The sequence below is a fragment of the Pyrgilauda ruficollis genome, unplaced genomic scaffold, assembly GCF_017590135.1.
Source record: "Pyrgilauda ruficollis isolate IOZ18807 unplaced genomic scaffold, ASM1759013v1 scaffold17, whole genome shotgun sequence".
Taxonomy (NCBI): domain Eukaryota; kingdom Metazoa; phylum Chordata; class Aves; order Passeriformes; family Passeridae; genus Pyrgilauda; species Pyrgilauda ruficollis.
The window spans coordinates 9569606-9597533 of NW_024515875.1; the positions used below are offsets into that span (position 1 = coordinate 9569606).

Genomic DNA, 27928 nt, shown 5'->3' on the forward strand with positions numbered 1-27928 from the left:
AATGGAGGTTTGCAGCAGAGGTATTTTCAAATGGTGAAGGAAAAACACTGTGCCTTAAGGAGGAATTGGTATTGAGAACACAACTTCAAACTCAAATCTTGTAGTCACTTGGCTGCTTATATTTAAACGACTCCTCTCAAGTACATTAATCTTTGAAAGTGCAACAACATGGGATGAAATGGAGGTTCCAACCAGAGGGATTTGGTGTATCTCTAGATTCTGAAAGATAATATCATTAAGCAATACATTTTAATATTCTGAGTATGCTTCCAAGGCACACAAGCCAACAGAAAGTTGTTTATCCCGACCCCACTGTCTGCCTTGTGGTGACAGTACAACTTGTACAGTGTGGTGACACAGGATCACACTAACCCTAGTTTAAACAAGCAAAACAACCTTAAAAAAAGTAGCCGTATATTGAAATAAATAACAGGTTTTCTTCCAAGTGAAGGGATGAAGATATACATTCAAGAATCGAGCTGGACTGCAGGAGCCTTCATTTGAATGAGTTTAAAATGCTGCACAACAGTCACCCACTCATCTTCCAGCCCACTGGCAATCTCTAAAGCATTCATGGTGATTCAGTCCCTATAGATCCAGGTGTGAATGTGTTATCCCATGATCTCACACTCTGAAAAAAACTACAAGGATTTATTTCCCATTTTCTCTCTAAAAAGCTCTTCTGGTACACAATGCAGCAGAATATTATGATACCAGATGCACACAGAACAGCAGTTTCAAAGGTGGAGGTCTCAGAGCAGTTCGATCCTCATCTATTTTTATATCCTTAAAATAGCACCCAGCTATGTTACAGGACAGAGTGAAGATGGGAAGGATTACTGTATAAAACATAACTGGGTATAGCTTTCTGGAGCAGAGAGAAAAAGAGAATAACAAACTTTTGATTGGATTAAGAAAGCACATCTCTCTCAAGTGTACTTGGAAACATTGGGCTTCTTCAGCTTTTATCTTATCCCCAGTACTTAATGAATACTTTCATTATCTAGTGGCCATCAGGGCCACAGTGACCCAGAAGCCAATGTTACAAGGACAGAGGGTTTTTGAGCAAACAAGACAGAAATGAATGGCACAGCTCTCCCAGTCAAAATGCCTACTCAGAGGAGCACTATGTATTCATTCTGCTTATCTGGATCCAGATGAGCACAGAATGTAATTCCTTCTCTTCCTCAAGCTAAACGAAGATAGATCTTAGATTCCACAATCTCTGTCTAAAACAAACGAACATAACACATTCCTGAACTCAAACATATCTCAGAACTTTAATTCAGTTTTATTAATTAGAGAACAGTTCCCAGCAATGGGAATTATTGTTAAATGCAGATTGCCATCCATTTGAGACAAACTAAATCCTGCAGCTTGTACCTCCTCATCCCAGCTGCTGAGCTACATGGAACAGTGCTGCCTGTCCTCCTAAATCCAAATAAGAGGTTCTCTGGAAGAAGAAAATTGCTGCATATTCCTATATGGTGTGTGTGTCACATACAGAACTCAGAAGATTTGAAGTGTCCTATGATTTCACATGTACTCAGAATATGTAAACCCCACAATGGTCAAGCTGTAGCATTTTACCCAATGAGTCCATTTTGTTTTCTTCTATCAGCCTATTGATTAGTCCATTGGCTTTCTCAATGGTGCAGACAGCAACATCCAGAGCAGAGAAACGTCCAGCAGGAGCCATGCTTCCCATGTAGCCTTCAACTCTCACATCCACCTCCTGGAAGAGGGCCTGTTTTCCAAGGATAAAGAATATCATGCCAAGGTTACAACTCTGAACTTCTGGCCAATGCCTGCTGGAATCACATAAAAGCCCGCGCTCTACAGGTGTAGATTTCTACTAGAAATCTACAATTTCTAGTACTTTTAATGCCAACTAATCAGATTAAAGCCATATATCAGCCAGTTAGTGACATTTCTTTTCTCCACTGTCATTTTTTATTTCCAAAGCAGAAGCCACAGAGTACACATTGCAAGACAGTGTACATAACTGAGTAAAAGATGAGGAACCCTGCTATGTATAAGAGGATCTAATATCAAAAATGTTAGGGAACACACAGTGCAACAGTTTATAATATCAGTAAAAAAGGCTTATGTAAAAAGACACCTTCCTCTTGAGAAATCCTGGGCAAAAGCCAAAATGGAACTCCAAACACAGTGATGACACATCTCACATTGAAAGCCAAGAAACAGTAACTTCTTCTCTTTCACATATCCCACACAGCATTAACAAAAGATACAAATATTTGCACCTCACAGGTAGGTCACCCTTTGATTTCAAGTATGTGCAGCTACGGCCAAACCTCTTGCCAGGAGTAGCAGAGCAGAGCACTGATAGTCCTCCAGTTTTACAAGATTAAAGCAAAAACATGTCTCCATTATCAAGCACTTCAAAGCAGCTTTTGCACTTAGTTTGTAGGATTTCCTAGCAATTTGTAAAGTTAAGCTACCATCGCAGTTAATGAACCAGCAAACTGTCTTAACTGGTAGAAACTGTAACAAAAATGCCTGCTGGGTTTGGATTTGGTTTTAGCCATTGTCACTACCTAATGGCAACAATGTTTGATATTGAAGTCTTTCAAGAAAAAATATTTATGTCTTGAAGAGTGTTCCCACTGTCAGTTTTTTTTTAATAGTTGGGGCTAGGAAACCATATTCTGGCAGAAAAAAAAAATTAGCAAAGTCAAAATGAAATCAAATGCACAAAATTGTGGTGGAATGCACCAAGGAAAGCTACAATATATTTTTATCCTTAGGACAGCATTTACACCTTCCCTTTGTACTTTTCCTAAGATGATCTTTCGTTAGAAATTTCATTTAAATTGTATATATTATCAGCTTGGTGAATAAATGCAAGTAACAATGTTTTAAAAGTCAAAGCTGAAATAAAATGTTTTAATTGACCTCGTAAAATTTTCTAAGTTTACCTTTTTGGCTAAAAGTTTAGTTTTTTTATCTCAACCTTAGAGCAAATTTTAAATTATCTACAACTTCTTTTTGAAAAAGCTCAGCAATTTTTTTCCCCCAAAATCCATACTTTTGCATTTCTGTGTAAAAAATGTGACCCAACAACTGTTACCCATAAATTCACTCTCCTTGAATGCTACTTACCTGTAAGTAACATTTCTTCTCCTTGGCCACAGAGACAAAGGGAAGGATGAGAAGAGCTTTCTTACGAGTCTCCAGGACTCGCTTCAAAATAAGCAACTCTGCGACCAGAGTCTTTCCAGCACTGGTTGGAGCTTGAAAAATAAAAAGGTGGGCGGGTTTAATTAATTTTTAAAGTTTAAAAAATAAATTCAAAGAACAAGCATTACAAATATAGCATAGAAAGCAGTTACTGGAGAACTTGGGGTGGGACCCTTCAGTTGATGTCTCTCACCCACAACCACATTTGCAGTCACCCCTATAAAGAGTCAAGAAGACTAAAATCAGCCGCCTCTCTTCCAAGTTCTTCATCCTCTCAGCTGCTCTAGAACCTTTTTCCCACAAAGGGTAGACAACCAACTGTCATTTCCTACAGATTTCTAGTCCACCAGTCCTCCTTCTCCTTTTGCATTACTTCCCCTTCTGCACACACACCCCACACACAATATGTGATGAAAAACAATAAATGGACTGGAAAAAAAAAATAGTAAATAACATTCTCAGAAGTACGTATATCTTCAATTGTTGTTATCATTCAGTTCCTAGTTGACAGTCTATAATAAAAAAGAGTCATCATCATCAACTTCTAAAGGAACTTCAACAGAGAAAATGGGGCAAAAAGTCTCTCTTCACATCTGGAAAGGAGATCATTAAGTCAAGTTTGAGGTACAGAAATGGGACAGATCTTAAGATGTCTCCACAAGAAGATCTTGACCTTTCTACCTGTCAGATCCAAATGTCTTAGCACCAGTAAGTCCTTGTAAATGGCACTGGAAAAGTTAGGGGGGAACTGGTTTTGTCAGACGTTTGCATACCTGAGTAAACGAGGTTCTTCCCTTCCAGAACTTGTCCAAGCATCAGGCATTCTGCTTGCCATTCAAACATCTGCACTACTCCCAGACTGTGGTATTTCTCCAGAACTGCTTTGGGAAGACCCCAGCTTGCAAGGAGCAACTTGTCTGCTTGGTCTTCAGGAACATTTACCTGCTGATATTGCCCTTTGGAAGGAGAAAATAAAAACAAAATTTAAAAAGTCAAGTATCATCTTTGCATCTGAGGTCATTCAGGTTATACACCCAAATGTCAAACTTCTCTACAGACTGCTGTATTGCAAGAAAAGGCAATTAACTATCTGCCCTGTATTTTTCAATATTTTGTGTGGATGGTTCACCATTTTTCTTATCTTCTGACTTTTTTTTTTTCAATTTTTCCTCCTGTAAGATTTTCCACATTCAGTTAATTCCTTCACCAAACTCTTGCCCTGGTATTTGCTTTTGAGACAGAGCAACCATTATTACCAAATACATAGTCAAAGAGAGCTTCAGCAGTGATTAATGTAACAGCATTGCAATGTATTTGCCATCTTGTCCTCACCCACACCATTTCCCTTTTAAGAAGTTACTGCTACTGAAATTTCATTAGTTCTCATTGATTACAGAATTGCCCAGTGTTTTTTGTTTTACAGATGACTGAAAACCACAACCTAAAGCAAACAAGCAGCTCGAGCTAGTACTCTGTACAGTGTGCCATATTTCAGTTTATTAACACTGATAGCATCTTCACAACACTGCCAGTTCCTCTAGCTTAATTAAGTTCCTTGCTGATTATTTCTTGTCTTAGTAACCCTAAACAACTTTGTGCTGACTACAGGCACTGCCTCCTCCCTCTCCTTCTCCTCTGTTTTTCCAAGTCGTTAAGAAAAATCAAGCTTTTTGTTCCATTCAGGTTTCTGATCCACAGGAATGCCTCCCCTATCACCCATAAATATATAGTTCCTGTAAAAGCATTTTGTGAAAGACCTTGTCAAATTGAGATGAAAACCAAGTAATTGTGTGTACTGCCTCTACTGCACCCGTTCTTCTACTGGTGCATTCAAAAAATTCTAAAAGAAATTTCCCACCATTGTTGACAGCATAAGGGCAGGATAGATAAATAATACCAGCCTGCATAAGCAGCCAGCATTTCTTCTCTCATCACACTAAAAATTTCAACTGCTGCCTTGAGGTTAACCCCAGTCTAGGCTGTCACTGCTGCATGATCAGTTTCTACACAGCTTTGCTTCACTTTGTGTAATCAAAGTACCATAAAACACTAAACAAAAATTTATGCACCATTGGGTGCATAAACAGAAATATGCTACAAAGCAGGACAGACTTCCCAAGGGGAATTCAGAGGAGACCAGAATTGTCCATCCTAAACTGTGACTGTGGTGAGTTGACCCTGGCTGGACACAAGTGCTACCCAAAGTCATTCCCCTCCTCAACAGAACAGGAGAGACAAAATACAATGAAAAGCGAGTTGACCCTGGCTGGACACCAGGCGCTACCCAAAGTCACTCCCCTCCTCAACAGAACAGGAGAGACAAAATACAATGAAAGGTTCATGAGTGTAGAAAAGGACAGGGAAAGACCACCCACCAATTACCATCACAGGCAAAACACTTGACTTGGGGATAATTAACTTATTACTAATCAAATCAGAGTAGGATAATAAGAAATAAAGCAAAATCTTAAAAACACCTTACCCCCTACTCCTCCCTTCTTTTCAGGCTCAACTGTACTCCCAATTTTCTCTACTTCCTTCCCCCAAACAGCACAAGGGGGGAGGGAATGGGAGTTCCAGTCAGTTCATCACACATTGTCTCTGTTGCTCCTTCCTCCTCAAAGAGGAGCTCCTCACACTCCTCCCCTGCTTCAGTGTGGGGTCCTTCTTACTGGAGACAGTCTCCATGAACTTCTCCAGTTCATGTCCCCCACGGGGTCACAAGTCCTGCCAGCAAACCTGCTCCAGCATGGGCTCCTCTCTACACAGGTCCTGCCAAGAACCTGCTTCAGTGTGGGCTTCCCACAGGGCCACAGCCCCCTTCAGGCAACCACTCCCTCCAGCATGGGGTTCTCCAGGAGCTGAAGGTGGATCTCTGCTCCACCATGGACCTCCATGGGCTACAGGTGGATGACAGCATGCCTCACCATGGTCTTCACCACAGGCTGCAGGCAAATCTCTGCTCCAGCACCTGAAGGACCTCCTCCCACTCCGTCTTCACTGACCTTGGTGTCAGCAGGCTGTTTCCACCACATATTCTCATTCCTCCAGCTGCAGGTGCCATTGCACAGGCTTTTTCCTCCCTTCTTAAATACATTATCCCAGGGGCTGCTGCCATTGCTGATGGCCTTGGCCAGTGTCAGGTCCCTCTTGGATCTGGCTGCACTGGCTCTGTCCAACATAGATGTAACTTCTCATGGCTTCTCACAGAAGCCACCAGAAGCTTATAGCCCCCCCTCCCCTTGCCATGCAAATCAAATACAGTGACTAATATGGCAAGAATTAAGATTCAGAAACATAAAAACCCCTCTGTGATGGGACCTCAAGCTTTTTCACTAGTGTTCAAACGAACAAATTTTATGTAAAAGATGGAATGACTAAAGGATCAGGTGATTCGGCTGTTTGAAGAATATCTTTAGAACTGAAGATGTGTTTGGAAACTTGTGGCTTAGAGATCTATGTACAGAAGTAAACCTGTGATACTAACTTTTTTTTAATTTACTAAAACAATGCTAAGAAACAGTCAAAATTAGGAAGATACAAATTGCTGGTTAAAAGCATTAGGTATTAGATTTCTCAGAAGGAAAACCGTTCCAGAGTGTGGGGCCAGTTAAACACAGGAGTGCTGCTTACTGAATTGTCTTTGGGGAGCTGACTGTGGAAATGTGTACATTTCCTTGCTCCATTCCATTTGCAGAAATTGACAAAATTGTATCTTGCAGAGCATAATCACATCAGAGAAGATGTGACAGAATCACATCAGAGAAGATGTGACATGACTGGAGAAGAGATCAAGAGATGTACGTGCTTTAAAAAGTTACAGAAAAATCACAAAAGAGATGAAACTGCAAGATGCTTTGTAAATGTCTTGATTTAAGATGTTGTATACAATCTCGATCCTGTATATGTCTTGATTTCTCTCTTGATTCAAGGGCACAATAAGCTGGTAAAATCTTTGTATGGCATCTAGAAGCATCACTTAAAGCAGCTGTCTTGCAGCAGGAGCACTTGATATGACACCTTGCCACAAGATGTTTATACAAAATCTTGTATATTGCATACAGAAATATACTGTGCATATTTCTGTATTCTACATGTATTCTTTGATCAATTTCTCAATGCAGGCAAACAAACCTTGGCTGTTACACCAAGGAGGACGGACGACACCTATCGCTGTATTATGGCAGCACCTAGAGGCCAAGCCAAGAACAAGGCCCGGTGTTACACGACACACAGAATGCCCCCATCTCAGACTCGCGCACAGAATACACATTTTCTTGTTTTCTTCCTCGACTACACAGCGAGGAGTGCAGGAAATCCCTCGATCACCACCCTGCTAACACAAGCACGTCCCTCGGCTGCAGCCGCTGCCCTCCAGAGGGAAAGGAAGGGGCGAAGCGCGGCCCGAGCAGCGCCAGGGCCCCGCGCCGGGAGAGGCTCGGAGGGTCCCCGGCCCCGTCCAGCAGCGCCCCGCTGCCCCCGGGCATCCCCGCTCCCCCGGCCCAGCGCATCCCGGCCCGCCGCGCTGCACGACCGAGGGGAGGCGGCAAGGGAAAGAAGGGGAATGGGAGGGAAGGGCTGCGCTCTCCACGCCGGTACCTGCCGAGCCGCTGCGGCGCAGGGAGAGGTCGAGGCCGGGCGGGGGGCTCAGCACAGCGCGGCGGGGAGCGGCGGGGCCGGGCGGCACGGCCCGCCCCGGTGTGAGGGAGCTACCGCCGCCGAGCCCCGCGGCCGAGGCTGCGGCGGCACCGCTCGGGCCGATAACGGTGCCGCCGCCATCTTCCCGCCGCGCCATTCAAAGCCGGCTCCGCCCCGGCCGGCGGGAGGGCGGCTCGGGCCGCGGCCCCGGCGGGAGCAGGGAACGGGCGGGAGCAGGGAACCGGGCAGCCCGGCACGCCTGAGGCGCGCGGCCGGCGCAGAGTAGGGGCTGTCTGTGTAAAAACACCGGGCTTGCTGAGGCAGCGCTCCGAGCGCGCGGTACGCGCGCTGTAGCGGTGAAAGGCTCAGACAATTCAACGAAGGGTGTGCTTCAACACGACAATGCTTACCTTGCAGGAGAGGGCACAAAGGACAAACGGCCTCGTTTGCTGTTTCTAATGTCTCTGACACCAAAAGAGCTTTTCAGATTCTAAAAGACTAGGACTGGTTTTACCTCTCCTCAGCAACTTGAATATGAGAAGCAGTTCTAGGAAAATTCTGCAGTATCCGAAGAATGCATGTCTTTGTCCATCACCCACAGAAAGTATTAAGAAGCATTGTATCAAAAAATAAGGTTTTTCTAAGTTGCTTTTCATTTCAACTGAAGAAAGCATACTGAGATTTCCAAAAATAAGGACAGCAAAGGGTAAACATTGAAAGCAGGAGCATGAACACACACAGTAATTTCCTTCTGGACACCATTGCTTTATTTTGGGTAACACACACCCACCACACCCACACCCCACTCAGAAAAGCTCTTCATGTTCTGTATCTCTCTTCAGAGAAATGGATGACAGCTTAGGAGGCTGACTTCACGTGAAGCAGGGCTGGTGGTCATCATCTCAAACACATACACGCAGAAATTTCCGGCCCTTGAAGAAAAGCATCTCATTCCCATAGTTAAATCTTAAAATTAAATGGAAGCAAAATTCTTTAAGAATACTGCTGTCATTTCAGACAATTATATCTGACTAAGTGTAAAGGATGGTCTAATGAAAGAGTCAATGTATTTTAATCGTCTTTAAATCAAGCAGCTCAAAAAGCTTCTTTCATTGTTCAAGTTTACAAAACCAGATGCTAACAGTAGGCTCTTCTGTGTTTCAAAGCCCAAGCACCAGATAAATACAACACACATTTTTTCCCTAAATCAATTATTTTAATGAATTGACACTAGGAGAATGTATCTATGCTGCTACTCTGTTGACCAAAAGTTAGATACATTAAAGGGAGGAGAGGCACACAGAAATCCTCTGCTAAAGGCTCTCACTGCAGGAAACAATTCCCACTGCAGACTAACCGCTTCCTTAGTAGTACTGAAAAAATATTGAAGAAAATAATTCAGTAAAGATTTCTACTTAGTAACAATATATATTTCTATTGTGCCAGAAAAAGACCAGAATAAGCACTGCTGACACTTAAAATGTTCACAGCATAAACATGTTTCACTTCCACATGTAGTTTTACAACTGCAGTATGAAATCCATTACTTCCTTACATTTCTGAAAAACCTATTTAAAATATTAAAGGAGACATCTATCTTCATTCTACTCTTTTTTTTTTTTTAAGGGGGTAAAGACAGGTTTTTCTATCTGAAAATTTTTAATTCATTAAAAATAGTTTACAAAATTTGAGGGCAGACCTACTTTACCAAAGTAGGAAAAAGAGCTAACTAGCAACCAGTCGAAGAATTTGGTTCCGTAAGTATGTGCACAGCTGGTTCATCAAGTCTCTGTTCTGTCCTTCAACCCAGTGCATTTCTACTACTACATCATTTCCTTCTTTCTTCACATTCATTAAACACTTGAAGAGAAAACCCCCACTAGTTTCTTTAGGGCCTGGCTCTTTTTCCACTGTAAGATTGCTAGCTTCCTCTGAAGGGTGAGGTTCCTCCTTCACATCACCAGAACCTTTCCCAAGTGATGTTTCTCCCTGCTTTGCTTCCATCTCCTCTTCCTTCACAGGATCACTGTGTTCTTCTTTGGCAGCAGATTCCTCTGCTTGCTCATCACCTGCTGTCACCTGGACATCCTCATCAGGTGCCATAAAGCCCATTTCAGAGTCTTCAGCCTTGGGGTTTTCACAGTCCGAGTTGTTGCTCACGCTCTTCTGGCTGTTCTTTTCCTCCTCCATTGCGTGCAGAATATCTTCAGAAGCTCGAGGAAGTTCTCGTAATTGCCTTACTCTCTCTCGTTTCTTTCTCCTCAAATGAATCCAGGAGTTTTCAATGGCAGTCACAAAGAGGCTAATTTCATCTTTTCCACATGGAACACGTTTATGCTGAACCTATTGCAGAAAACAGAATTTCATACGATCTTCTCACAGTTATGCTTTCAATTAGGACGTTGTTTTAACATCTAATACTTCATACTGTACCTTCAGATCAGTGAGAATCTTCTCCACCCAGGCTCTAACCACAGCAATAGCTTCTACAGCATCCCACCCCATGGCTGCAGCTTTGACAGATAACTCTTTGACTGTAGAAGCCAAGACCATGAATGTAATTGGTTTTCGTGGTTTTTCTAACTTTCTTCTTTTAGAGGGAGGTGACTAGAAGAAGAAAGAAAGAAAGAAAAGAATTACAAGGCTATGCAGTATTAGTGGGGTGACTTTGCCCTCAGAAGACTGTGATTCCATAAGACAGGAGGATTAAGAGTGTAACATAAGGCACTGAGCAGTCATTCATATGGCACATGCTCCACTTCACCCCCAGGAGTTCCAGGCTCAAACCAGCTAACAGGATCATGCACTTTATGCTAGCCTGATGGACAGAGGGAGTTTATCTTCAGGTATTAGGCAAAAAGCTTCATTGGTTCCTTTAAACTATAAGCTCTCCATGAGCTGAGAAAGTGCGGCTGCTCTTGGGAATAGAGGCCAATTGCCAATATCCACATTTTGATCCAACTGCACTGAAGGTCTACTTGCATCTTCCTTAAGACTGGTTATTGTCTATACCTGTATTCAAATACACAAACATCCAGATCCAAAAAAGCAACTGGCTCACATTTAAGGTGAACAAGCTCCACATTCATGTAGGCAAGTCTGAGTTAGACGTGGTCATACCTATTTGGTAACAGAATCCACGTTAAATCAAAACTGAGTTCTCAGAAGGAAGTGTAAATTCAAATCCAGCCCCAAACTTAGCATATTTTTATTACTACTAAACTGCTATTTGAGGTATGTTACAAATCATCCTTATTTTCACTGAAACCCAAGTTGTTGTAGGAAGTTCCTACAACAGCTTCCTTTTTCCACCCTCAAGAAGGGTCACTCCTGAATCACATGTCACAACTGCTAACAGACTGGCAGCTATCTAAGAAATTCCACTGTCCATACAGCCCAGCATATCCAATATTCCAGTCTGAAGAAGAACAGTTTGTATCACAGTAGTTATAGCTCATTAGCCCCTTCCTCAAGCAAGAGGCACAGAGAATCACAAGCAAACCAGAATTAAGCTACTTACAGGTACTTGCACATCATCATAGAAACTCCAGGCCAGTGCCCATCTCATGGTGCGTCCCTGGCAGAATTCAGTGTGAGTCACTTTAGGGACCTATGCAAAGAAGCAATACATTATTTCAGATTAATCAACAGCACTGTTTTACTGCACACATTTCCAAACAAAGCATATTTTCTCATTATACAAATGGAGATTCTTTCTGACGTGGCTCAGAGGTGTCAGGGCCCTCTCTAATTTCTCTCCCTTTATTAAGACTGAGGGGCAGCAGTTCAAGGACAGAGAAGGAAAATCAGATATTTTGTATCTAGCTCAGCATATGCTTTTGGTAATTAATCTTCCTGGGAATTTATTTTACCATGCATTCTCTTTCCTTCCACTGTATACAAGGTCAGATCTCACTATTACTTTCTTTGTATGAGAATTAGTGAAGAGTATGCTTCCTCCAAAAAGCCATCCAAAAGTCCTTTGCACAGCCCTCTTTAATGAGAATAGTAGCACAAGGTTCCATTTTACTTGGTGCCAGAATTGAAGACAAACAAAACAATGCCACTTAAATCATGTTACTATTTCTTTTATCAACCAAATTGCTAGATTTCACGTTAGCTAAGAGGAAAGAAAGCTAGATATTTTTGGTTTTTGGTGGGTTTTTTTTTTGTTTGCTTGTTTTTTGGGTTTTTTTTTTGGTTTGGTTTGGTTTTTTGTTTTTTTGGGGGTTTTTTTGGGTTTTTTGTTGGTTTTTTTTGTTTGTTTGTTTGTTTTTTTGGGGTTTTTTCTGTTTTTGTTTTTTGTTTTTGTTTTTTTTTACTACAGCCTTGTTAAGGCTATTTATTTTAAGGTAGAAACCTTGAATCTCCTAGAATGAAGACATGCTCCAACATGTGCTAAAGACAAAACTTTGGAGATAATATTTGCTATTTATCTGTCAGTTTTGAATCTACAACAGTTAAACCCCAGTTGTTTCCCTAACAAGGAATTGCAGTTCCTTTTTGTAAAAAAAACTCCCTGAAATAATTCAATAATTACCCACATAATTGAAGCATACTACATTCTGTATAGAACATAAGCAGGATATACAGGGTCTCTATGCATACTCACCCCCTGGATTCGAAGCTCTTCTTTCAGTGGTGCTAAACTGCATTTCTTCCCCAACATGCAACTGTACCATCTGCAAAGCACACATTACGAGATTAAAAACCAAAACAACAACAACAAGAAAAAAATCACACTTAAACAGTGACTAGGACATAGTACAACAAAATTCAGAACAGAAGGTCCAAAGACAGACTGGACAGGAAAATCTTTTTGAGCTTTTAAGAAATACATTAGGAGTATTTTAGAAACACATGAACTATGAGGAATCGTGTTTCAAAGAGTGACTTCAGTTATTGGGAAGATGTTACAAGAATTTGTTTCTAATTCTCCACTTTCTTTGGAGAATGAATCAGAACAAAATGGAATCACCAACTATTGGCAAGTAATCATGCTCAAAAGCAGAATACTGACTATCACTTGGGCTCACCTATCCAGGTTTCCATCATATAACCCAAATTTAATGATGAAAAAATCAGGAAAAAAAGGGAAAAAAAGTTATTTTCCCACTTCTAGTGGAGCTTATCCTTCCACCCAGCTCCACATCTTTGGAATCTCCCAAACATGACTTTAGATGAAGCTCTGTTCTTCATCTAAATTATTATTCAAGCTTTACAACCTCATCTTCCACATTTTTTGATGACTGGATCCAAAAAAGCTTATTCATAAATATAACACATTCAAGTACAAAACTTAAGATTTCCCAGTTATCAAAGGAGAGTTTTGTCCAACACTGGGGGAGTGGAAGCCTGATGATACAGTCAGAAAATTGAAGACATGCCATCTGTTTCAAAATAAGGTCAAAAGAAGGTCTCACAATAGTTTTTTTATTGCAGCTTATGTTCACCCAAGACAGCATTCAGTACAACAGCGTCCTTTAGCAGGCAAAGCTGCAAGTTACCAAAATTCAGCCAGGAAAAGATAGAGATTTTTAGGTAATCAACAGATAGCTAAGCAATATCATAAAGCCTCTTCCATCCCAAAAATCCTCAAAAATGAACCCTGATCTGTCTCTTATCAGGTACATGTGCTGATTTTGCTGCAAGCTACAAATGTCATTTGTACTGGCTTTTTTTGTCTTATGCCTTTAAATACCTCCAGCAATAACTTCTGATTGCTGCTCAAGAACAATTGGATGTGTAAGTATCATCAAACAAACTGAGCAGATATCACTGGACCATAGGTACTCAAAATAACATTGTTGCATGACTTCTGACAAAGATGAAGAGAAAAGGTGTTAGTTTGGGGTTTTTTGCCTGGAACAAAACACTTACCGTAACCTCTTTTTAAGTTGGAGACTATCATGAATAATTCTTTTGACAAATTCTAGTTCTCCTCCCTCAGCCATGATTTCTGTGATCCCTCCTGTATTTACTGAGCTGGGAGGGGGACGCCGTGGGTTTCGAGAATTAACTCCCTGGATTAAAAAACAAAAACATTTGACATGAACATTTAATAAAATGTTATGCTGCTTTGTACATTGCTTCCTATCTTAATGTTTAGGGGGCAGCAAGCACCACCACCTCTACTCATCCTCCCACCATCAGAACTACGGATAACAAAGAACCATTCAAAATAAACATACCTGAGTGAATTCCCCACAATCTCAGACCTAGCTAAGCTACTTGTCACATCAGGGTTCCACTAATATGAAATATGTGGTTCCAATACATGTAAGACATGCTAAGTGTATCTATGCAATTACAATCTGTAGTGCCTAATTAAATCTAAAACCTTCTTCTCTACTGTCCTGCATTATTCATTTCTGACTATATTCAGTGGTTATTGCAAAACCTGTATGATAACATCTACACACCTAAGGAAATTAAAAATACAGTTAAGTAAAATTCCAGGAACTAATTCCTCTGTACTACAGAGGTGCCTGTTATGCAGCAGGCACCTGATTTCAGATTTACTGTCTGTTGTGGGAACTCAACACATCACTCTGGATGTCCAGAGTCACCGAGAGAACCCCTGGGGGGCTCGGAGGCCTTGGAATGTTGCCAAAAGTATCTGGTGGCTTGACTTTGATCCTTCTGGAGATGAGTCATCTGTGTATGAGGAAATGAGAAATCTTAGGGTTTGAATAATGTATTTACAGGGTGAAATATAGATTTTAGAATTTAGGTACAGGGGGGTCATGGAGACAAGATGGAGGATTCAGGGCGTGGTCCCAGGTTCTTCTTTCTTCTTCATGTCTTCCATTTTCTGTGATGATGTTGGCACTTTTGGATTGGTTCACGGTGAAAGTACACTTGTCAATAAGGGTGAAAAGTATTGGGAATTAAAGGTAAATATGTTAGACGTAATTTTTACTATAAAAGACACAGCCACCCTGTGGGTGGGGGAGAGTGCACTTGGCTGCCTTGCTGAACAGACCTCGGCTGGGCAGACAGAAAATATTGTAGATAAGAATTAATAAATAAGACTGAAGACCAAAACACTCAAGACTCCAGACTCGTCCTTTGAAGCGCAGCCTGCCCAGAACCACCTCTCCCGTATCGGGGCAGAGACAAATAACAGCGAACCCTGATACCTGGTGTCCCTGGGTGGGCCCCGAGGCGGGCCACAAGCAGTGGGCTCCAAAGAGGCGAGCAAGAAGCGGTGAGCTGCAAAAGAGAACACCCAGGTGGGCAGCACCCGAGCGGGCAGCTCCCAAGCGGGCAGTTCCCGGAGCTGGACTCGTTCCCAGGAGAGCACTGATAACTCCTTGGGAAAGCAGCCAGAAGGGTCAGAAAAAGCAGCAGTCGCAGAGAACATCGCTCTCCACTTCTGCCGAAGAAAGCTCGTACCAGAACAGCCTGGATCAGAATCAGAAAGGCGCCTCTGAATCCATCTCCTGCAACCTGCTGGACAGGGACCGGGAGCCTTTGGACTGCTCTGACGACAAGAATTCGGTGAGAAGGTCAAAAATTAAGAACATGGGGAACACATATTCACAAAAAGAACTAGAGATTATGTCAGCCTTACAAGGCATGACAGAGGTTTACGCAGAAAGGATTTCTAAAAAAGAGCTCAAAAAATTACTGTTATGGGTGAGATATAATTATCCATTCTCAGAGACACGTTTGTTATTTGAACGGGGTTTCTGGCAAGAAATTAATAGACATATATATCTCTTAGCTACAAAAAAGGATGAGATGGCTTTAAAACTGCTGTCTCCAGCAAGAACCATGTTAGAGGCTATCTCGGCTAAGTCTCGGAGATCAGCCAGACAATCACTTGATAAAACTCCCACAGAGGCAAAGCGGGGAAAACAAGGCTCAAAGCAGAGCTTGGCTCTAGTCCCAGTTGGCGCGGGGGAGACCGCTCCCGAGGGAGGGAAGCAGGCAGAAACGTCACTGCTTCCAGCCCCAGTACCCAGAAAGTCCAAGAGACCTCCAAAACGCCCTGAAACCCCAGAAACTGAAGGGGGCTCAGGCTCCAATTCAGACGCAGATACGATCCCAATCCCAGAGGAGTTAAGGTTTTCACCTAGCAAGATTGAGGAGTCAGGACATCCCGTAGGGACGCTCTCTCTCGATCCGCGGGAGCCAGCGGGGGATGGGACGGGAAAGGCGGCAGAATCGGAATGGGGGGTCGGAGGAGGATTGGAAGGGGATGGGAAAACGCCTTCTCGCGGCAAGCGTGGCTGCGCGACGGCGGCGGTCGTAGCTGGCGGGGGGAGCGCGGAAGCGGTGGGGGACGCGAGTTTGGGTGCGAATTTTGTGAGCGCAGCACCGGGGGCGCCGGTGCCAAAGACGCGCACGAGGGGCGGGACACGCGGGACGTCCAGAAAGGGCTCTCAAGTCATAAAGTCCACGTCAGACGCAGGCAGTGAGCTAGGAGCAGCTGCAGAGCTCCACGCGGCACCCGTAGGTAGACGTAGGAGACACGCGGTGATGATGCGGGACCCAGAAGTCGAGCCGCGGCGATCCGCTCGCATTGCAGAGCGAATGCAGGCACAGGCGGGGCGAGGGCTGTACGCACAGGTGGAGGGCGTGGATACAGTGTCAGAGGAGGAGGAGAAAGAGTCAGGAACAGACACTAGGCAGGTGCCATCAGACGCGGAGCGGGACAGAGACAGTGACATCAGTCCAGGGGAGACAGGAAGCATTACCGAGAGTGCACACGCACGAAAAATGCGAACGAGGCGTGGTCGGGGGCGTGTCCGATCCTCTGTGACATCTCGAGCGAGGAGGGGCTGTTCTCGGAGTTCCACATCCCGAGGTTCCACCCCTTCTCCGGTTCCGGTTTCTTCAGCTTCAATCCCTGTGGTTCAAACCTCTCTAACCTCAGGGGGGCGTTCATGCATTCAACCTCCATTGTTAGTTCAGTCAAAATTCGTGCAAACTCGGTTCCAACCATCACAACTGCTGCACTCAGCCAACACAGCTGAGGAGCCGATCGAGTTCATGACGTCATCACAGTTGTCCAAGCAGATGACAGCGCCACCTCATGGGGGGAGGACTGAAATGCAGGACATGCCAGACCTGGTCGGCAAAGCCACAGCGCCATCTCGTGGTGAAACTGCAACGATGCAGCAGTTTTTTCCAACAACAGACAAAAAGAAGACTACATCAAAGAAGACAACAAAAACACGACAAATGAATTATCCATCGACTTTGGAATTTGAAGACACATCACATGAAGCACAACCAGAAGAAGAAGACATGATACAAATTACAGCATCAAAGGGAATTCCAGCATCGATGTTTTCAGCAGCACAAGCAGCAAAGAGTTTTCTACATCCATTTGATACAGCAAGGAAGACAAAGCAACAAGAGTTTCAAATTCCTCTTTCAGGTTTGAAAGGGAAGCCAAAAACTTCAAGTCAAAGAATGTGTGCCAGGGAATCATTGAAGACTTCAAAGACTCCATTGTTCATGCAATTGCCACAAGAGTTTCCAGAGGAAGAAGAACAACAACCAGTAGAGATGACGGATTGGAAACACATCAGAAAAATGTTGTCCAAGGAGAAGGTTTTGCTACCAGGATCAGGAGATCTGACAATGCCAGTGACATATGATGCACAGGGTCAAAAACCAAGGTGGGAGAGAATGGGTCATGATGTGATCAAAGATTTAGCAAGGGCCATTCAGTGCAATGGGCTGGACTCACCATATTTCAAACAGCTCCTGAGGGGGACATTTAACATGTATGACCTTACACCATATGATATTCGAAGCCTTGTGTCAATGATCCTCACAGACACACAGAATCTAGTCTGGGAAAGAAGATGTCGACGATATCTCACAGAGTTGAGGAACAGTTACCAAGGTGGACTGAACGCGAACCTCACTGAAGCAGAGTTGGCAGGAGATCCTCCAGACGACAATCCAGCGGAGCAAGCAGTACGACTTCCGAGGCGAGTGTTGAATGACATCAAGGAAGCGGCGCGAAGAGCTATCTTGCAGATTGCTCCAGCAGGAGTTCCAGACGTGCCATTCTCAACCATCAGGCAAGGTCCCACAGAACCATATTCATCATTTATAGATCGACTTTCGCAAGCTGTGGATCGACAGGTGACAATCGAAGGTGCGAAGGAACCTCTTTTGGAAAGTTTAGCCTTCAGCAATGCCAACCCAGATTGCCAACAGGTCATCATTGCAATGCCAGGTCGGCCATCCTTGGCAGAGATGGTGGAGGCATGCAGCAAGGTGGGAACACCTCAGCATATTGCGTCGATCGTGAGGGATGAACTGAGAAGAGAATGGGAAGAACAGATGAAAGAACACGCGGGAAAACAGTCGGAAGAAAAGATGCTGGAGAAAGTGTTTCAACAACAAAATGAAAAGATGGACAAAGTTCTTGCAGCCATCCAAAGATCGACTTTCGCAAGCTGTGGATCGACAGGTGACAATCGAAGGTGCGAAGGAACCTCTTTTGGAAAGTTTAGCCTTCAGCAATGCCAACCCAGATTGCCAACAGGTCATCATTGCAATGCCAGGTCGGCCATCCTTGGCAGAGATGGTGGAGGCATGCAGCAAGGTGGGAACACCTCAGCATATTGCGTCGATCGTGAGGGATGAACTGAGAAGAGAATGGGAAGAACAGATGAAAGAACACGCGGAAAAACAGTCGGAAGAAAAGATGCTGGAGAAAGTGTTTCAACAACAAAATGAAAAGATGGACAAAGTTCTTGCAGCCATCCAGAAGAAGAACAATCCATCAGGAGGACAATGTTACAAGTGTGGAGCGTTTGGGCACATGAAGAAGAATTGTCCACAGACACGAGCACAAGTGCAGGCACCAAAACCACAAAAACCGCTTTGTGCACGGTGCGGAAGAGGAAGGCACTCTGTGAAAGAATGTTATTCTCAGACAGATGTGGAAGGAAATCCTTTACCGCTTCCGGGAAACGGGAAAAGGAGCGCGCAGACAGATCGCCAGCGCGCAACGACACAAGTGATGGCGATGACACAAGAGCAAGCAAGACAGTCATCGGAGAACATCAAGCAGACACCCTCAGCAAAGTCCTCAGCAGATTTCCCAGCGACCCAGACATCCTTCCACCAGGAGCACAGTGCACATTGGCAGCTTCTAAATTAGTATGTTTCTTGGATGAAAGTCATGCAGAGATACCAACAGGTGTCCATGGAAATTCATACAAGAAGCAGGATTTTTTAATAGTTGGACAAGACAAAAGTAGCATCCTTGGTCTCATTGTTTATCCAACAGTTGTTTCAGCAGACAAGAATACAGAACTAACAGTTTTGGCAAAAGCTCTTCGTCCACCATTGATTGTGACGGAAAACACGCAAGTCGCGAGAGCTTTCACATTGCCACCACATGCCACTCAGCAAGTCATGTCAATTTTCGATGAAGAAGGGCATCCACTGAAGGAGCATGTTGAAATACATACCACATGGATAAAGCACATAGGTCGAGACTGACCCACACTGACATGATTGGAGTTTGATTGTACCCTTGGGATCTCTCTCAGGCATAGGGGGAGCTTCTCTGTGTTTGCAAAGTGAAAATTCTATCGTTGTTACAGGACCAGGAAACAAGACGGCGATCATTCATCCTTTTGTTGTGCAAAAGCCAATCACAGTCTGGGGAAGGGATCTTTTGGCACAATGGAGCACGAAGATCGAGTTGGATTTTTAGTCGGGGTCACTGCGCCACTTGCCACACTGAAGCTGACTTGGAGAACAGATGATCCAGTTTGGGTGGATCAGTGGCCCCTTGAACGATAAAAGTTGAGTGCATTGAAGAACCTGGTCCAAAAACAATTGGAAAAGGGACACATCAAGCCAACAAACAGTCCTTGGAATTCTCCAGTGTTCGTCATCAAAAAGAAATTATCAGGTCAATGCAGATTGTTGCATGATCTCAGGAAGATCAATGAAGTCATTGAGGACATGGGACCTCTTCAGTTGAGACTTCCGTCAGTTTCGATGATTCCCAGAGACTGGCCGCTCGTGATCATCGATCTCAACGATTGTTTTTTCAGTATTCCACTTCACCCAGATGATGCGCCAAGGTTTGCCTTTTCTGTTCCAAGTATCAACAAGGAAACACCGCTGCAGCAATACCATTGGGTGGTACTTCCTCAAGGTCTGAAGAACTCTCCGACAACATGTCAATGGTACATGGCACGAGCTTTGTCACCAGCGCGGAAGAAATTCCCAAAAGCGAAGATCATTCATTATATGGATTATTTGCTCATTGCAGCATCAACACAACAGGAGCTGCAAAAGGCTCGTGACTGTGTGATTGCAGAAGTGCAAAAGGCAGGTTTGGAAATCAGTGTCTCAAAAATTCAAGAGAACACACCTTGGAAATACCTAGGGTGGAAGATCTCAGAGAAAACGGTAAGACCTCAGAAAATGGAGATCAGCACAAAAGTCAACAATCTACACAATTTACTTCTAGGGGAAATCAACTGGATGAGACCAATTTTAGGAATCACGAACAGCGACATTCCAGAGTTGCTCAATCTCTTGAGAGGGGACACAGACATTTGATCTCCCAGGACGCTCACGCGAGAGGCAAAGAAGAAATTGGAAAAAATCACAGATGCTATTCAGAAGCGGTAAGCACATCGATTCATTGAATCATTGCCTTTTGAATTGGCAGTGCTGGGAAAGAAAACACAGTTCCACGGCTTGATCTTTCAATGGGATTCATCTCAAAGAGATTCTTTAATGATCATAGAGTGGATTTTCTTAGCATACAGGCCTTCAAAAACAATTCTCACAGATTTAGAGATGGCGGCACAGATCATCATCATCAAGGGAAGAACAAGATTGCTGACAATGACAGGACAGGAATTTTCAGTCATTCACCTACCTTTGAATTAAGATTATCTTGAATGGGCGATGCAGAAATCAAAAGATTTGTTAATTGCATTGTTAGCTTTTCCAGGAACTTACACAATTTATTTTCCGCAGCACAGACTGTTGCAGTCACAAATATGTTACAGAGCAAAGCCAAGAATAAGTGAAGAACCTCTGGACGGGATCACAGTGTTCACTGATGGCTCAGCAAAGACACACAAGTCAGTGATCACGTGGATGAACTCAATGACAGGGGAATGGGACTCAAACGTGAAGATGGTTCAAGGCTCTCCACAGACTGTGGAATTGGCAGCGGTCATTCGAGCATTTGAGTTGTTCAAGGAACCTCTCAATTTGGTCACAGATTCCGCATATGTCGCAGGTGTGGTCAGACGATTGGAGGGTTCACTTTTGAAAGAGGCCAGCAATGAAGTTTTATATTCATATCTGGCAAGCGTGAAAACATTGTTAGAAAGTAGGGAGCACGAATATTTCATCACACACATCAGAGCTCACACAACGCTTCCAGCATTTTTAGCAGAAGAGAATGCTCGAGCAGACAGACTGACAATGCCCATTTCACAAACACTTCCAGACATTTTTGAGCAGGCAGAATTAAGTCACACATTTTTTCATCAGAATGCACAGGCGCTGATGGAATCCTTTCGTCTCACAAAAACTCAGGCGAAGGAAATCATTAGTGCTTGTCCAGATTGTCAACTTGTACAGCCACCTGCTTCCACAGGAGCAGTCAATCCACAAGGACTGCAAAGTCTTCAGCTGTGGCAGGCAAAGGTCACAAAATATCCATCATTTGGGAAGCTCAAAAATGTTCATGTTTCAGTAGATATATTCTCAGGAGCGGTCTTCGCTTCAGCACATGCAGGGCAAACAGCACATCACGCTTGTCGACATTTCCTGCAAGCATTTGCGTCATTGGGCGTGCCTCAAGAAGTAAAAACAGATAATGGTCTAACACAAAGTTTGAAATTTTAGATGTAGGAAAAACAAACAAAACCAGCGATGTCACTCCAAATCAAGAATTTTATAAAAATGCATTGGCCTGGTGCAAAAACATTATGATAACAACCAGAGGGTCACTCCAAGTTCCAGTGCAATTGCCAAGGGGATTCTTTTTGATTTGCGGAGATAGAATTTGGCACGGCATTCCTGCAAATGCCAGGGGAGGTCCATGCAGCATTGGAAATATTTCAGTATTGTCACCAGATTCGAAATTGCAGAGAGAACAAAAACATAAAGAAAAAAGATCTTTACAACACTATGGTGCAAATTGTGATGATGAAGTGTACACTTGGGACAAGGCAAGGAGAATTGCGACAGCAATTTTCTCACCTCAGACAGCATCGGGGGTGGCCTTGACTCAATTGGACCACATGGGTTGTTGGCTGAGCAAACACCCTCGATCAGTCTCTCTTGCACTGACATGTTGCAAGACATGGACAGTGTAAGACAAGCAACTCTACAAAACAGAGTGGCGATCGATTATCTGTTGCTAGCTCATGGTCATGGATGTAAAGAATTTGAAGGAATGTGTTGTATGAATCTCTCTGATCATTCAAAGTCAATTCATGAAAATATACAAAAAATAGAGGATAGTATAAAGAAACTCGGCGAATGACCTTTCTCCTTCATGGAGAGAGCTTTTAAAGATAGGGTTTCAGGTTTTGATAGTTCTCATTGTTCTCTTGATTCTAGTGCCATGCATGTTTTTGTGTATAAGGCATGTCATGAGTCAAGTTGCGAAGAAGGTGCTTTTGGTGCAAACAGAAGGGGGAGATGTGGGAACTCAACACATCACTCTGGCTGTCTGCTTTCCAAACTCATTTTCTGAGACAGTAAGAATTTGTGAAAGAATGCCACAGCTCATTCTCCACTTTAGGAGAGATAACAGTTAAGTTTTCAGAACTCTTTTAGCGGTTAGGTGATGAGGAAGGAGAAGACTTAAATACTGTTCATGATGATTTGGGATTTTCCACTCAACCTTGCCCAAGCCAAGAGGTTAAATTGGAGGTTAAATTGTTGCTACCTTTTCAGTGACTACTGAAGTACATATAACACGCAGTTTGTTACCTTAGCTTCCAACTGGTTGGCAAAAAAGGGGGGGTTGCACATGCAGAAATCATAAATGATCTCAGATTCTTCTTTCAGTGCATCCATTAGAAGAGTCTTCTGTGGTACCTTAACCACTATTAGAAAAAGTGAGTTTGGTCAGTAAGGAGCTTTATATTTTATTTAACACGTTGTATACATTATACATTGCATAAAACCTGTACTTTCTAACCAATGCTTTCTGCAAAAGAGAAGTAACAAGTATCACTATGCTAATAAAGACTTCAGGTCAAGGATTAGCATACAAACAGCCTGTACGTTTATACACAGAAGCAGAACCAATGAATCTGTTTAAAACAACAAGAACTTATCCCAAGTTCTCCAATACAGCCACAGATGTGCTTTAAGCCCTTACAACTACAGGCACTAAAGCTTCACATGAGGCCTGTTCCTCTGCCAGCTGCTTTTCCAGTGTATTGAAACACCACTACACCACTAAAAATCAGTGGCAGCAATGACAGAAAACTCTCGTTGTTCTCCATATCAAGTTTGGATCTTCAAGACTGACATGCACAACAGATTAAGACATGTTGTTCAAATGGATGCTTCCAAAAGTTTTTATTCAGAGTTCATAGACAGACCTGATTTTTACTACACTGAGTTCCTTCAGAAAATTTTCCAACCTCATTCCCAGACCAAGTCTGGCATACTGCCTCTGCTATCACAGGTAGTATCAGGACTTCATTCAAGAACTGCGGATGAGGAACTCTCTGTACAAGATACACCTTTGAGGCAGTGTCATGCAATTATCCAAGGGGAGCATTCCAGGTCCCCTACCAGCAGAAGCAGCCCAAACACTAAGAAATACTTCAGTAACAGACAAGGAATACACAGAGTAAAACCCCCCAGGGTGAAGTTTTAACTTTCAGATTTTCATAAGGAAGAGTACTTCTCTACCCACACATCCCAGGCTAGGTAAGGCAGCTTTTTGGCTTAAGCATATACTGACTTCAATAAATATTCTGCTCCAGTAAAAATAATTGAGCATGTATTTGGAAGGAATACACATTCTGATATGCCACTGAACATGGCAAAAATACGCCACAACATTCATATGCTACTAAATACCTTATTACATTGTACCTTTTATGAGATCAGACAAGTTATTCTGTTCCACATTCTTCTTGGCATAATTGAAGCACATGTCATCCACTTCTGTTGCAAGGAAATACCAGCCATTCAAAGTTGCTCCAAGTAATGGGTATATACAGGATGCCCCTGTCCCTGCAGCAGGGAAAATCCATGAAAAAGGCAAAGTAAGTACTGGTGCTATACACAGTGTGGCTGTTAACTATGTACTTATTACACCAAAAAGAACTAACTTCAAGAAAATGCTGATTATTGATCATCTACAACTCAATTCTTTAGTGAACTTAATTTTTGTAATTTGAAAAATAGCATTGTCAAATATGCACTTTTAATAAAAGAAAAAATTTAATAATCTGTTATAAATTTTCTAGTAAACTATCAGCTTCAGTTTAAGCTATTTTTCTTCCATATAACAATAGTTAATTTATATAAAGAAAGCCAAATACATTCTGGCTTTACTAAAACAAAAACCCTACCAGAAATAAATTTCTCTTCTGCACTTTTCTATCTATCACAAATAATTTACTTTGATTAATACAATAACCACAAAAAAAAAAAAAATCTGTTCCACCAGACTGCCTTTTTCTGAGAAACCCAAGTGTCAATTAACATATTCAAAAACAGAGACAGACAGATAAACACTTGGTAAAAAAGAGAGAGATGCTAGTAAAAAAGAATTATGGCATACCTAGATGATCAAATTATCAATGACAACCAAATTTAGGATTAAAGGAAATGGATACAAGAAAAGGGAAAGACATGCCACCCCCACAAAACTAAGAGTTTAGACATGTATTTAGAATCTGTTACACTGACTTATTGAACCATCAATAACTTCATCTGTCAGTAGGCAAAAAGCTTCACTTTGCCTAGCACTTCTGTCAAGTTCCTCTTGGATGACTTCCTGCTTTTCCAAAGCTGAAACATCAAAGCTCATGCAAACTCAAACTGAAGATTTTGCAGTATGTGGAGGACTTAGAGGATCTGTCTCTTCTACTCAGCCACCTACTGTGATGAAGTTCATAGAAATCATTTTCAGAAATGAAAACTAGTATCAAATGCACAGAAGCTGTCTAAGAAATGTCAGAGTTACTAGAAGAAAGCTGCTGTGGACACACATGTGGTGACGCAAACGCAGTATCCAGCACAGTTCCAGCTAAAAATACAAGTCAGTAAATTTCAGGAGAACAAAAAATCCCATTACAAAAAGTTGTGCTAGCAGATGCCAAGAAACATAAAATCTGACACAGTAACAGAGATTACTGAACCTCAGCTTTGAGGAATTCAGTAACTTTAAAGTTTTAATGTCAAGCACTAAAACAGGTTACAAAGGAAATTCCAACTTCTCTAAATTTCATTCTAAGTTTTCTTCAGCACAAAACAGTGTTTGAAATCAAGACTCTGAAACTGCAAAGGAAGATTCTATTGACAAAATGAAAGATATGAACTAAATTCAAATGTACTATCACTAGTACCTTTTAAATAATTCATACAGAATAACCAAAGACTGGGAATCCAAATGCCAATTTTATTATTTGTGTGTGGAAGCTCTTATGGAGTGTGCCTTTCTTTTATTTCCAATGAAAACCAAATTATGGCCATCAGTGTACATCTTATAAATTCACACCTCTGCTGTTCACATTTATCTGCTGCCTAACCTAGATATCATCCAGATATTACCCAGTAATCCAGACTGAAAGTGGACCGTATCATCTATCTGTTGATGCTTGGTCCAACTTAAAAGACATTTTATTCTCAACAATAAACAATAAATCTTTGACCATCTACAAGCAAAACACAGCTTAGCTTGCATTTGCCCTGGTTTCTAATTTGGCCTCTTTTACAATTCAGCTCACATATATAACTGCGTTGAAATAAATTAAAATAAAAATTGAAATTTAAAAAGGACAGATCATTCACTTATGTCAAATACACCTGTAACAACAGGAAAAAATTAAGTGTTATTAAGTGGAATAGCAAAAAAAAAAAAGCTATGTAACTCACAAACTCTCTGGTGCAGAGAGACAGTTTCGCAAAAGCAAAATTAATAAATTATGAAGAAAACACAATTTGCTAGTTAGAACACTGAGAAGAAACACTTTTTAGATCCTTTAAAATTACATTTTTGCCTGCATTTCTAGCAGCACAGTTTTTGTACACTGCACAAAGCTGCACTCAAGTGAGTTCAAGGCCCTGAAAAGCCACATAACTGCGTGCCTTGGCTGTTCTGTGTCTGTGCAGAGAAACGCTGCCCACCCAGAAGGGCCATGAAACACCTGTGGAGCTCCGGCTGCCTCCCACCACAGCGAGCACACATCAGATCCCTCTGCTCCTCAAACCTGACGTTTTCCTGTGCAACAAATTCTATCAGCTGCTATCTCTGATGGTAAATAAGAACTTAAACATTTAGCTTTACCTATGTCAATGCCTCGTCTCAGGGTTTGCTTGTCGGCATCCCGGTGGCCGATGAGATCCTCCACCCAGTGGATGTAGTTCAGCCTCAAAGGGACGGTGGGGATGAGCCTTTCCACGGGGATGTCGATCGTCAGCCCGAAATCCTCCTTCAGGAGGGTGCACGTCAGAGCCCTCACGGCCTCGGGATCCTTGAAGTTCAGGCTGAAAGGCACACGGGGAGCTCTCAGGGGTGCCCGGGGGCGGACACACCGGGGGGACACACCGGGGGCACCCACCCGCCCCATCCCGCCCGGCCGTACCTCACCCTGCCCGCCAGGGTGGTCTGCACGTGCTGCTGGAACTCGGGGTACTTGCCAGCCAGGTAGGCGAAGTCGGGGGGCTTGTCCTTGTAGCGGTTGCGGGCGTGCATGGACTTGTTGAGGGCCATGGCGGGCCGGGAAGTAAGTGCCGGGAAGCGCCGGGAAGTGCCGGAGCGGCGGGAGCGCGGCGCGGGATCACAGCCGCACCCCCGCGCGCTGACCGGGCCCGCTCCCGGCGCGCACCGCGGCCCCGCGGGCCGTACCAAGACGCGGCGGATCGCGGGGGGTGGGCAGCCGGGCGCCGCCAGTATCGGAGCAGCGCCCGCCGCCGCGGCGAGGGCAGTGCCGCTGCTGAGGCGGAGAAGTGACCGCTGCGGTTCCATAGAATCCTGGAGTGTCATGGGTTAGAGCGGACTTTAACGATAATCTAGTCCCAACCCCTCTGCGAAGGGCAGGGATACCTCCCTCTGGGCCGGGTTGCTCAAAGCCCCATCCAGCCCGGCCCTGGACGTGGCCATGGTTACCCGCACAGCCGCCCTGGGCAGCCTGCGCCAGTGCCTCACCGCCCTCACGGCAAAGAATTCCTCCCTAATACCCAGCCTAAATTCCCCCCTAAATTTCAATTTACTTCTTGCCCTATCACAACAGTGACGAAGAGTCCCTCTCCAGCTTCTCAGAAGCCCCATACAGTTAAAATGTAAATGTTCTATATACAGGCATCATCGCTTCAGCGTTAGATACTCAATGAGTAATGAAGACAAATAAATGAAATTACATGAACAGCTGTGTTTGTCTGGGGGCTGCTCTGTCCATGCAGCAGCATGAGGAGCCTCCACTCCCATCTTCACATACATTACCCACCCAAGTCACTTTTGTTACCTTGAAGGAATCTTCAGCATTCCCCGAGACACCTCATAGCCATGAATTTCTGTAAAATTCCTGCATGAAGCTAGGCCGAAAGAATGCTTGGTATTTGGGATAATTTAACAAGCTAGAATGTTTATAGTAATGGGGATCAGTATTTGGAGTTTCTAAGATATTTATATAGATAAGATTTGTACATACATGTTCATACAAGCTCGGGCTAAGCTCTAGTGAAGCAATATCAATAAGGCTGTTATAGCGATTAGTGCTACAGCTGGAATGGTATAAATATGTGCACTTTGGACAAAACGACAGACCTGCATTTGGGTTGCTAATACCCCCAGTTCCTGCACACCTCAATAAAGCACCTGCACATAATCTGTCTGTGGTTACGTGTGCTCCCAAACGCTAACAAAGCC

The 27928-nt window shown here is 43.2% G+C and overlaps 2 protein-coding genes across 2 annotated transcripts in view; both read right to left on the reverse strand.

The window, feature by feature from the left end:
- POLQ (DNA polymerase theta) overlaps nt 1–7999 on the reverse strand; it is a 52968-nt gene extending 44969 nt beyond the window's left edge. Inside the window, exons 1-5 of the mRNA XM_041463917.1 lie at nt 7804–7999; nt 4811–4828; nt 3978–4160; nt 3127–3257; nt 1591–1747 (exon numbers count right to left, since the gene is read on the reverse strand). Of these exons, the coding sequence (XP_041319851.1) occupies nt 1591–1747; nt 3127–3257; nt 3978–4160; nt 4811–4828; nt 7804–7999 (685 nt within the window). The remainder of the gene's footprint in view (nt 1–1590; nt 1748–3126; nt 3258–3977; nt 4161–4810; nt 4829–7803) is intronic.
- A 1044-nt stretch (nt 8000–9043) lies between these two features.
- Nucleotides 9044–26875, reverse strand: METTL16 (methyltransferase like 16). Its single transcript, XM_041464024.1, has 9 exons — nt 26646–26875; nt 26348–26547; nt 23926–24066; nt 22804–22919; nt 13723–13865; nt 12455–12524; nt 11363–11452; nt 10276–10449; nt 9044–10185 (listed from the first exon to the last, which is right to left on the reverse strand). Exons 1-9 carry the CDS (start codon nt 26771–26773, stop codon nt 9568–9570), a joined length of 1680 nt encoding a protein of 559 aa, XP_041319958.1. The 5' UTR covers nt 26774–26875; the 3' UTR covers nt 9044–9567.
- Nucleotides 26876–27928: the final 1053 nt, after the last annotated feature.

Bases quoted from the DNA above. Each gene is read 5' to 3' on its own strand.
- METTL16 (XM_041464024.1), bottom strand. From the start codon at position 26,773: ATGGCCCTCAACAAGTCCATGCACGCCCGCAACCGCTACAAGGACAAG. The intron at 26,548-26,645 runs GTACGGCCGGGC...TGTGCCTTTCAG, and splicing joins ACCCTGGCGGGCAGGGTGAG to CCTGAACTTCAAGGATCCCG. The intron at 10,450-11,362 runs GTAAGTAGCTTA...TTCTTCTTCTAG, and splicing joins ATGATGATGTGCAAGTACCT to TCACCTCCCTCTAAAAGAAG.